The sequence below is a fragment of the Enhydra lutris genome, unplaced genomic scaffold (genome assembly GCF_002288905.1).
Source record: "Enhydra lutris kenyoni isolate GAN:26980312 unplaced genomic scaffold, ASM228890v2 scaffoldscaffold5, whole genome shotgun sequence".
In the NCBI taxonomy this organism is placed as follows: domain Eukaryota; kingdom Metazoa; phylum Chordata; class Mammalia; order Carnivora; family Mustelidae; genus Enhydra; species Enhydra lutris.
The window spans coordinates 8,938,303-8,950,912 of NW_019154089.1; the positions used below are offsets into that span (position 1 = coordinate 8,938,303).

General features: G+C 38.5%; 1 protein-coding gene across 4 annotated transcripts in view; it reads right to left on the bottom strand.

The window, feature by feature from the left end:
* LOC111140903 (CDC42 small effector 2) overlaps nucleotides 1-12,610 on the bottom strand; it is a 116,800-nt gene that overhangs the window by 32,775 nt on the left and 71,415 nt on the right. For all 4 annotated transcript variants that reach the window (XM_022493157.1, XM_022493155.1, XM_022493154.1 and 1 more), the window contains exon 3: nucleotides 3,432-3,771. In XM_022493157.1, the coding sequence (XP_022348865.1) occupies nucleotides 3,432-3,485 (54 nt within the window). In that variant the 5' untranslated portion in view covers nucleotides 3,486-3,771. The remainder of the gene's footprint in view (nucleotides 1-3,431; nucleotides 3,772-12,610) is intronic.

The window sequence follows — 12,610 nt, forward strand, 5'->3', positions numbered from 1 at the left end:
CTTCCTCTTCCACTCCCCTTGCTTATGCATGAGTGTAGGTGCTCTCTCTTGGACAAGTAAATAAAATCTTTAAAAAACAAAACAAAAGCCAACCCTCAAGACACACACTTCTACCAGAGCTAATGGGCTGGGGTTTTACCATGAACTAACCAACTCCTGGGAAGGGAATTTTCCAATCCCAGACCCCCACCCCACGCCCGCAGTTTAGCCTTCCATACAGAGAAAGAGAAATACCTAATTCCAGCCCCTTCTAAGGTTTTTGCTTCAACCAGGGAGTTCAAAACAAACACTAAAAAGCACTTCCCTGAGTAACAGCCCAGGGGCACAGACTCACTAAAAAAACCAAACCCAACCACAACAGCACATAATGCTTCCCCTTCCCCCACGCCTTATCAACACATCAATAAGGCTTCACAGTAAAAGGACAGAACTGAAAGGAGACATCTCAGACCTTTTTTAAGAAGTCTCCAAGCAAACCCAAAGAAAACAAGGCACAAAAACAAGGACACCAGTGGAAATTTTATCCTGACACCTATAGCTTCAGTAATCACAGCCCAATACTACTATAGATAAACATAAAACCTCATGCTAAAACCTCATGTTTACTTTAGTTCCTTTACTCAGTGTTACCCTATATCTGACTTTCGACAAAATTTTACAAGGCATACTGAAACAATATGGCAACAGATTTTTTAAACTCCTTAATTTAAAAACTGTTGAAAATTAAATCCTTGATAGTATCATGGATAACAAATTATACACAATAACTTAAATGTACAGGTAAACATATATTCGTAAACATATATACCCATATTATGCTTTATTTAGAATCTGTCCCATTTCCTTTCTCCCTTTCCCACACATCACTGGAAATACTCAACATTAAGCTGGAGACCTCAGTCAATGCAATAAGACACCAGGATAAGACATTCACTCATGAGGAAAAAGACTAAAAAAAAAAAACCTGTCACCATACAAAGGTATTTTGAAAATATAAACTATTCAGTAAGATGCATGGTTAAGAAAATTAGTGGATAAATATTATTCATTTCCTATATACTATTAAAATTCTCTTAGGAAATGTAATTAAAGAACAGAATTTGATTTACAACAGTAAGAAAAAACCCCAAAATACTTAGAACAAATCTAGTAAGAAATGTGTATAATTTAATGATAAAATTTTTAAGCTTTACTGAAAGAATAGAAAGGGACTATATAAAACATATATATATGCTTTGTTTTGTTTTTAAATATTTTATTTATTTATTTGACAGACAGAGATCACAAGTAGGCAGAGAGACTGGGGGAGAAAGAGGAAGGGAAGCAGGCTCCCCACTGAGCAGAGAGCCTGAAGCTTGATCCCAGGACCTGGGGATCACGACCTGAGCCAAGGCAGAGGCTTTAACCCACTGAGCCACCCAGGTGCCCCAAATATATGCCATGTTTCTTAAAGGGATGGTTCAGAATTTTGAAGACATCAAATCTCACTCATTTGCACCTACATATAACACAATTGTAAAGTAAGCACCTACAGGATTAAAAATAAGCATTACAAAATACTTCATATAGAGAGAAAAGATAGAGAAAGACCTGATAAGGAACCACAGAACAACAAGCCAGCTCACAAGACATTACCAATACTATTGAAAAAGATCCATGAAAGAGATTTCCTTTATGATACAGCAAAAATTTACTTAGTAACTACAGCAGTTAAAACAATATGGTAGTGGCACAGGTGTAAACACATGTACCAAAAAAAATAAAAGACTTCAGGAATGGACCCTTCAAATATATGAAAACACGGTTTTTAGCAAAAGTGACATTCGAAAAAACTCCTAAGAAGATTATTTAATAAACTGTCTTTAGGTAGCTGATTAGCATGAACGATTAGACCCCTGCCTCACACCACAAAGAACAATCTTCCCTATTCTATGGGCTAAAGAGCCAAATGTGAAAAACAAAATTATAAAAGTTGTAAAAGGGCAAATGGCAGAGCAAGTAGCACAAGGATTCTGCAACAAATGCATTGGCAGGATCTGTCTGATACAACTACTTTAGAACTCTGGAGTCTGTTCAAGGCTTACAGCCTCCAAGAGAAGACCTGGAAAATAAACTACATTTAATTTCAGTCAATTTCAGCTCTTACTACAGTAGCAGCTACACATCCCCACCCACTCCTAGCTGTTTCCTAGAGTGGCTTAACGCACATCTTGTGGAACCAGGATGGGCAAAAATGAACCTCTCCTTCAATTACCTGTGCTTTTCATCATGAAGGAGCAAAGAGGGGCAGCCTTTGCACTTCCCACTCTAGTTAATCACTTGCAGGGGATTTAAAAGCCAGCACCCTTTCTCCTCTCCCTCCAACCCCCAACATTTTTCACTTTTTCTCCCTTTGAGAGCCAGACATGAAAGACTAGGATGTTCAAAAAACTCTGCATACCTGAGGAAAATTAGAAAGTGACTGCATATGCCCAGGAACAGGCTCTAAAAATATTTGAGGAGATGTCAAGATTACACCTCATTTTTCCATTTATGTTCTTACAAATGTAAATGAGACAATATAAAGTCATTTATTCAGCCAGCCAGCCAGCCAGCTAACCAACTGGCATGTAAAGCTACATGCTCCAAGATAATAGATTTGCTCCTGAAAATACAAAGTAAATATGGTCAGGACCCCCAAAGAACTAAAAATGTGGTGGAAAAACTGTAGAACAGTTATTTACCGTAAAGAAGTTCTAGGCTATAATAGAAAAATAAAGTAAGGAGCCAGTGGGAATACACGAGGTAATGGCTAAGTCAGGAAAAAGCTGAAGATCTGACAGAGGTGACATTTGATCGAGGCATCTTAACAGATGAACAGAAAATTAGAGTTGGAGGGCAAGATTTGGCAACAACAATATGAGTGCGCAGGTTAGAAGGCACAAAAGCAGGACATGCACCAAAAATTCACCTAAGACCCATTACTATCTACAGAACTTTGAGCAAAGACTGTATCTATTCTAGTTGAATAAGGGTAATGTTATCTTCCTTGGATGGTAGCTGAGAGGAAAAAGAAGTGGTAGGTCCAGAATGATGTGAACAATCTGGCTGCCACATCTTTGACCCAATGACTTTCAAGGCTGACTCCACTGTTTTACTTCAAGCTGGGGTGTCAACCTCTCACTGTTCCTCTAGAAGCCGTCTATTTGGTAGAGGAGACAATCTCCTCAGTCATGTATAATGTCTAGCACAGTTCTTAACACACAGTATTTACTCAAAAGTTTTTTCTTTCTCCTTTTTTAACCAGATGTTCAGAGTTCCATGAACTACTTTCTGACACTTCTTAGATCTGCCCTGCAATTACCACCAGGGGCCTGACTCCCAGCTTGAGAACCAGTGGTACATTTAATAAGCACCCCACCCAATCTGTACACATATTACTTCATACTTACAGGCTGAGGCTGTTCTGCAATACAGCAGTTGAAACACAACCAGAATTCACTCATGCTTACAGTCCACAGTATAAATGAGCACCAATGAAGTTTTCAAATCTTGGCTCAGGAAACTTCACAAAGCAAGCTCCTTGATATGCTGAATGTCCAATGATGCCAAAAAAATAATTTTATTACTTCTCTGTGTTCTTGTTCCTGGAAGTCAAGTATCTTATACAGTCAATTTAATGAAGAAAGTCAATCTGTTTTCCTTTCTTTCCTTCTTGTTCTACAGAGATTCGCTTCTCAACCACCAGGAAGGTACAAAAATTGTCTTGACGCAGGGCGTCTAACAGGTAGTCTAAAAAGAAGGAAAAATGGAAGAAAATAAGTACTTATCCTTAGATGCTTTTTTTTAAACTCTGTGACAAAATTTAAAATATTTCCCCAAAAAGTAAGCATTGAAAAAAAACCACAAAATTTTAATAAACTGATATCCAATAATTTTCTGAATACTCTTGAGTGTCAGGTATTAGGAATATAGCAGTGAAATAAGAAATCCTTGACTTCACAGGGCATCCTATTTTATGACTATAAAATTCTGAATTATTCTAATAACTTTATTTTTTTAAATCACTAACTAGAACACCAAGATAGACATTCAAAAGTCTGAAATTCCAAGAGAATTTTCATTTTCATACATGTTTCTTCACCTGAACTTCTGTTCTCAAAGATAACCCAGAAAGTAACTGGTAGAGCAATCAACTCCTCTTAGATAATTAAGTTATTGTTTAACTCATCAATAACCATAAACAAAAGTAGCAGCCTCTCCAATGAAGTTGAAATTGAACATGAAAGATGGACAGGGTCAATTTTGGCTTCATTTTGTGAATTAAGACATTAGATTCCTGCCACCACCATCACCAGAATCAGTGTCAGTAAAAACAGTTTATATCCCACTGGTAGCCAACCAAGATGATTCATTCAGAATCATGTCAGGCAATTTTCTATGTGGAGCTGGGCAAAGAGTGAACCTATGCTTTCTTCGTGACGCCAAAGCTGTTGACTTTAAGAAAGGCCTTAGCCCAGGGACGCCTGGGTGGCTCAGTTGGTTGGACGACTGCCTTCAGCTCAGGTCATGATCCCGGAGTCCCGGGATCAAGTCCCGCATCGGGCTCCCAGCTCCATGGGGAGTCTGCTTCTCCCTCTGACCTTCTCCTCACTCATGCTCTCTCTCACTGTCTCTCTCTCAAATAAATAAAATCTTTAAAAAAAAAAAAAAAAAAAAAAAAGAAAGGCCTTAGCCCAGTAAATTCCAAACTTCATGTAGATGATTGTTCTGCGATAATAATGCTGACAAGCATAGACAAGAGAGGAGAGCAAGTCTAGAGGACATGAACCTCTACTTCCACTCATCCCTAAGACCAGTTTGACCTATGAGCCTAAGCTTCAGTTTTGTGAGGCTGTGTTTCTCTCTCTTGATCCTGAAGCTACACTGAAGTGGATTTCTATCACCTGCAGCCTAGTACAATCATCTGGTAAAGATGTCCACTAGACCCCTGGATGTACAGTTCTGAAGCCAATGAAATTCTGCTGGAATTACCAGCAGATCATAAATTAAGACATGAATCCTAAATTCTTTTCCTTTTTAAGATTTATTTATTTATTTTAGAGAGAGAGAAAACGGGGGAGAGGAAAGAGGGGCAGAGGGAGAAGGAGAGAGAACCCAAGTTCACCAACACTGAACTGACTGAGCCATCCAAGCGCTGTTGCATCCTAATTTCTAAAGAAAGCTGCATCATGAAAAGCAAAGAGGGCCTAATAGAGAACTTTAAGTAATAGAATCATTTAACTATAGGTAGAGGGAAAAAAGTCCACCAAGAATATTTGGGTATTACCACAAAGAGAGACTGGGGAGGAAAACCAGTTAATGTGGTGTCACTGGAGCCTCTTTCAAGGAGGAAGCTGTGAATAGTATTAACTGCTAAGGAAATAGCAAAGACAGAGAAATGTCCATCAGAATGGGCAGAAGAAACTAGGTGGCCCTGGCTACATCAGTTTCACTGAAGTAGTGTAGGCAGAAATCAGATTGAGTGAGTTGAGAAGAGAGTGAAGGGAAAGAAGCAGAGTCAACAAATGTAGGAAATATTTCCCAGAGAAGACATGGTAGGGTGGTAGATACAGGGAAGAAAAAAGCCATCTGGGAATGAAAAGATCAAAGATCAAAGATGCATTAACCAGATTACTCAAAGAGGTATTAACATTTTTGTCCCAAGTCATCAAACAGATACCACATATTTACAAATCTCTGAAAAAGATACCATACATTTATAAGCTATAGCAACTATAAATCAGTAAAAGACAGCTAGCTACATTACAGGATCACCGACCCTGAACACTAAGCGAAATAACATTCTTTCGTGTTCTCCAAAGCCATGACTGGAAACGTGGTAAGACATAAATGACAGTCATTTTTGTATTTGTATGGATGAAAATCTTCAATAACATAAATGCATATATGTTTAATGTCACAAATGTGGGACTCTGATTCTACAGAGCTCAGTGGACAAGTGCCCTAACATACTACAGGAAAATGACAGGTTAAGACTTAAGCCTATGTTCAAGAAGGAAGAAAATTTACATTCTTGCCATAGTTAAAATTGAGAACTTGGAAGATTTATTTTATTTTTTAAAGATTTTATTTATTTGACAGACAGAGATCACAAGCAGGCTGAGAGGCAGGCAGAGAGAGAGAGGAGAAAGCAGGCTCCCCGAAGAGCAGAGAGCGCGACGCGGGGCTTGATCCCAGCATCCTGGGATCATGACCTGAGCCAAAGGCAGAGGCTTTAACCCACTAGCCATCCAGCCGCCCCTGGAAGATTTATTTTTAAGCAGGGATGAATATTCCTCATCTCACCCAAACTTCCAAAACAAAGAAGTGGCAATGTTGTAACTGACTTTGTCCAATGAACTAGGTAAATACTGTGAAGGTTCAGAAGCTCAAGAGAACATTAGGTTTCACTTACTTCCTTCTTAGGAAGAATCTAAGAGGAAAGGGTAAAATTCACAATAACAGGAACATTATTTTAGTGTTGCATTGAAGAAGTTTAATTCCACCCTGATCAAAGACCTCAAGCATTAACAAGTCATTGTGACAACTGCAAAATAAGTCATGAAGATGAAAAAAGCACAACATAGGGAATACAGTCAATAATACGGCAATAACAATGGTGGTGAAACATTTTAACTACATTTCTCTCTTGATGAGCATTTTATAATGTATATAATTGCCCATTTACTATGCTGCAAGCCAGAAACTACTATGTCAACTACACTTCATCATAAAAAAAATTTTTTAATGAAAAAAGATGACATTGTGAAATGGAATCTTTTTTATTTTTTTTTTAAGATTTTATTTGTTTATTCGACAGAGATCACAAGTAGGCAGAGAGGCAGGCAGAGTGGCGAGAGGGGGGGCGGAGGGAGGTGCAGGGGGCGGGGCGGTGCAGGCTCCCTGCTGAGCAGAGAGTCCAATGTGGGGGCTCGATCCCACAACCCTGATATCATGACCTGAGCCAAAGGCAGAGGCTTAACCCACTGAACCACATGAAATGAAATCTCTCTTAACCAATTCTATCTATAAAAACAAACTTTTGTTTGAAACTGAAAATTCTTTACGTTCATCATTGTTGCAACACACACATGGAAAAACTTCACATCTTTTGGATTTAAAAAATCTGGTGTTTAAAAATCTATGGTTTGGGGCACCTGGGTGGCTCAGTGGGTTAAAGCCTCTGCCTTCTGCTCAGGTCATGATCCCAGGGTCCTAGGATCGAGCCCCATATCGGGCTCTCTGCTCAGCAGGGAACCTGCTTTCCCCTCTTTCTCTGCCTGCCTCTCTGCCTACTTGTGATCTCGGTCTATCAAATAAATAAATAAAACTTAAAAAAAAAAATCTATGGTTTAATTTACTCTAGTTTCTTATCTACATATAAAGGGAGGCAAATTTGTTTTTTACTTGGAAATTGTGTTTTCCAGAAAGCATCTTCAAATATTAATTTTGGATGGGGAGGTGTAGTTTCTTCTTTTTAAAAAATTTATTTATTTGAGAGAGAGAGAGAGAGAGAGGGTGAGAACAGAGGTAGAGGGAAAGTGAGAGTGAGAAGCAGACTCCCCCCTGAGAAGAGCCTATGTTGGACTCAATCTCATGACCTGAGCCAAATGAAGGCAGACGCTTGACCAACTGAGCTACCCAGGCATCAACTTCTTCTTTTTAACTAAGTGTTCTTTCTGTTTAATACTAAAATAAATAGCTTCCTAATATACAATCTGTAATACTTTATCACTTATCACCCTGCATTGTTCCAAATTCAAACCTCCTTCCCATTTAGAACAAAGCTATTCATTAACTTGTGAATTTTAAAATATACAATTTCCCACTCACATGTATCTGGGAAAATGACATTCACAAGACCTCCTCTTCTCTCATGTTCAGTTGAAGAATGATTTTTAAAAGTGAAATAATTTGGGGTGCCTGGGTGGCTCAATGGGTTAAAGCCTCTGCCTTCGGCTCAGGTCATGATCCCAGGGTCCTGGGATCGAGCCCCACATCGGGCCTCTGTCTTTGGCTCAGGGTCCTAGGATGGAGCCCCGCATCGGGCTCTCTGCTTAGCAGGGAGCCTGCTTCCCTTCCTCTCTCTCTGCCTGCTTCTCTGCCTACTTGTGATCTCTGTCAAATAAATAAATAAAATCTTTTAAGTAATAAATAAATAAATAAAAGTGCAATAATTTGTGCCTCATTTTGGGAAATAAGAGAGACAGGATATACAGCTTAAGTTATTTCCACCGAGATAATCAATCTGGTGAAATGTACTTTCAAACTAAGCAGATGTTTGCAACTCCACACCTCTGTATTTGTTAAGTAAATATATAAATCTAAAAATGTCTCAAACATGCCTTGGAATGTCATGCCAATACATTTCCATCTTCCTGCTTTTCTAAACGAACTTCCTTGTCAGAATTATTTTTCAAACGTATATAGACTTGAAACATTTATATATGAACTTGAGAGAAGTATTAAATTTATCACAATATCCCTAGTAATATATAAACTTCAATTACTTTCATTTCTTAAGCTGACAGGTGCTTAAACATCTCCACTCTGAAAACCTTATACTTTTAAAATCTTAAGACAATGAAAGGAGTGTCACCGTGCAATATCAACATCTAAACTTGGCTTAAAACACAGTTCAGCACATCCCACACATATATAAGGGGTCAGACTGCTCTATAGCACCAGAGGGTTATTTCACAAATGCATAGATTCACAAGACATACAATTTTAGAACAGCTTAAATTAAATTACCTAGCCATTTAGTGATTGGCAGAGATCCCTTGAATTAAAAGCTCAGTCTCCCCACTTTTAAAGAGACTGGCATGAATCCAAAAAAAAAAAAAAAACCAAAAAAACAAAACCCCACAACCCTGTAGTAGTACTCTCCACCATCAGCTTTCCTCTCCTCATTCTGCACTTTTATCAGTTTTCATCTCTCCAGAGTAAACATTTAGGAATAGAAATGCTGGATCTTACGCTAATTTAATTTTAACTTTGTAAGAAACTGTTCACCCATTTTCCAAATCCATTGTACCATTCTGCACTTGTGCCAGCAATCTACGAGCATTCCCATTGTTTCACAATTGTCAGTCTTTTCAATATTGGTCATTCAAGTGGTATGAAGTAGTATCTTGCTGCAGTTTTAATTTGCACTCTGATGGTAACTAATGATAGTCTTAAGCTTATTGGCAATTTATCTATCTTCTTTGGTTACATATGTTGAGATCTTTTGCTCATTTTTAATTTAGTTATCTTATTCAGTTGTGTTCTTTATATAATCTAGATAAAGTCCATTGTCCAAAATATGTACTGTGAATATCTTTTCCTGGGCTTTCTTTTTTTAAGCATCTTTCGGGGTGCCTGGGTGGCTCAGTGGTTAAGCGAGAGGTCATGATCTCGGAGTCCTGGGACCTAGCCCCAAAGCCTGCTTCGCCTTCTGCCCCTCCCCCTGCTTGTGTGCTCTCTCTCTCTCTCTCATTCTTTCTCAGATAAAGAAATGAAATCCTGGGAAAGAAAAATCTTTCAAAGTGGTGTTTTTTTGTTTTGTTTTGTTTTGAAAGATTTTACTATTTTTTTTGACAGATCCCAAGCAGGCAGAGAGGCAGGCAGAAAGAGAGGGAAAGAGGAGGCTCCCTGCTGAGCAGAGCCCGATGCGGGGCTCAATCCCACAGACGCTGGGATCATGACCTGAGCCAAAGGCAGAGGCTTTAACCCACTGAGCCACCCAGGTGCCCCTCAAAGTTTTTTTTTAATTTGATAGTCTGGTTTATCAATTTTATCTTTTATAAGTTATGCTTTTTGTGGATTGTCTAGGTTCTCTGCATTTCCATATACATTTAGATTCACTTTGTGTCAACTTCTACAAAAAAGCCTCCTTCACTTCTGATTGGGACTGCATTTATACTAACAACTACATAATGGATAGTTACATTTTAACAATATTGAGTATTCAAATTCATCAACATGACATACCCAGTAATTTGTAGTTTTCAGTGTACACGCTTTACATGTGTTTTTTCATCAGTTTTGGGTTTTTGTTTTTTTTTTTTTTTTTTTTTTCAAGATTTTATTTGAGAGAGAGCAAGAGACAGCGGGTGAGTAAGTACAAGCAGGGGGAGGAGCACAGGGAGAGTGACAAGCAGACTCCCTGCTGAGCAAGGAGCCTGATGTTGTCAGACTCAACCCCAAGCCCCAGGGATCATGACCTAGGCCGAAAGCAGATGCTTAACCAACTGAGCCACCGAGAACATTAATCACTGATATTGTGTTCATTAGGTAACATCTTCACAGTCTACTCAGGCTTTTTACCCCCTCACATCTTCCTTTTCCCCTCTTAATTAAAAACTTAAGTATTTAACACTAAACATATACATTATGTTTAGGGATATCTTTGGCTCAAATGTGCAAGAGTTTGCAATGTGAAGAGTTTGCAATATGAACACAGACGAAAGTACCGTTCATGAACACCACTCTCTCATGCCCTACACCCCACATTTCTTCTCCCTCTTGTATGAGAATGACTGCCATGTTTTCCTTCCCTCTCCTTAACAATCCTTTTCCTTTTCTGTTACTTTTCTTCTTTTCTGCTTTTCATTCTCTCTCCCTTTTTCTTTCTCCCATTTCCATTGTATTATTCCCTCTCCTTAAACACTTCTTTAGCGTCCTATATTAGAAGTAACAATTATGTAATAGACTCTCAGTGTATTAGGTGATGGACTGAAATCTTATAGCAATCTCTATTATCATTCTAAACTTTTCTCTTGAGTCCAGGGACACATTTATATACACCTGGAAAAGAACATCTCATTTAGTCTCCTACTTACCTGAAACCTGGTATTTGAAAAATAGAATTCATTGCCCTTTCCTCTATATCTGGTTTTATGTTACCTTTCTTGGTGGGTGGTACCACCACAAACTCTTTACCAAGGAACACACATTTGAGTTCTATCCTACTACTGGCAGTTCTCTGAATAAACCATACTTGTATAATACTTTCTTATGTTTAAACAAATCCTTACCGTTATTCAAAATAATACAAGCACATAGATTTTTAAAATTCAACTAATAGGGGCGCCTGGGTGGCTCAGTGGGTTAAAGCCTCTGCCTTCGGCTCAGGTCGTGGTCTCAGGGTCCTGGGATCGAGCCCCGCATCGGGCTCTCCGCTCAGCGGGCAGCCTGCTTCCTCTTCTCTCTCTGCCTGCCTCTCTGTCTACCTGTGATCTCTGTCTGTCAAATAAATAAATAAAATCTTAAAAAAAAAAAATTCAACTAATAAAAAGCCACCAAAAATGGCAAATCTCAAAGAAAGAAAGAAAGAAGAAAGACAAATCTCTAACCTATCCCTTTTCATCTGTTGGCTGTAGTCATAATTAACTTATCAACATGTTTCCCTCTGGTACTTATAAATAAGATACTTACTGCTACTTCTTAAATTGTTGATTTTTAAATAACTTAAATTTTCTGTTAAAACATATTATGACAGGTCTTTTTTTTTTTAATCACATCACCTCCTACCCTCAAACTCCTTGTCACCGTCACCATCACCACTAGATTATATTTTTTTCAGCGAATCAATATTCAGTGTTTCTGCTATTGTAACTGCCACTGCTAAAACAAGTAATATATTAGAATCAGCTATCCCTTCTTGAATCATCTTTTGTTTTCCCTGAGGTTAATAAGTCCTAAGCTTTTTTATTTGCTTAGTTTCTCTGTGTACCTGTATCAGAACTGTAAAATACTTTAATTAGAGCTATAAAAGACCTGTAATTTCCAAAAACCTAACCATACATGTAGACATATTGATTAAAAAAATTTTTTTGGGGGGCGCCTGGTGGCTCAGTGGGTTAAAGCCTCTGCCTTCGGCTCAGGTCATGATCTCAGGGTCCTGGGATCGAGCCCCACGTCAGACTCTCTGCTCCGCAGGGAGCCTGCTTCCTCCGCTCTCTGACTGCCTCTCTGCCTACTTGTGATCTCTGTCTGTCAAATAAATAAATAAAATCTTAAAAAAAAAAAAATTTTTTTTTGTTTCTTCACAAAATCTGGCCTACTGCTTTAAGTCTGACTAGCTGCTCCTTAAACAAGTTCCCTCAGTTCCTTTCCTATTTCTAGTTATTATGTATTCCTTTTTCTTCATCCTCCTCAGCTTATTTTGTAAAATCACATATTCCAATAGCTTTTTGTGTGTGAAAAGAGTTCATTTACTTATACCTTCCAAGTCCAGTAGCTTCTTAAGAAAGAGTACATAGGGGGCGCCTGGGTGGCTCAGTGGGTTAAAGCCTCTGCCTTCAGCTCAGGTCATGATCCCAGGGTCCTGGGATAGAGCCCCACATCAGGCTCTCTGCTCAGCGGGGAGCCTGCTTCCTCCTCTCTCTCTGCCTGCCTCTCTGCCTACTTGTGATCTCTGTCTGTCAAATAAATAAATAAAATCTTTTAAAAAAATAAATGAAAAAAAAAAAGAAAGAGTACATAGGAAGGAAAATTTTTAAATCCCTGCATTTGACATTTGATTGAGTACACAGTATCAGGTGAAAGATCTTTTCCTCAGGATTTTAGAGGAACTGTTTCATGATCCTCTGCCTTCTAGAGT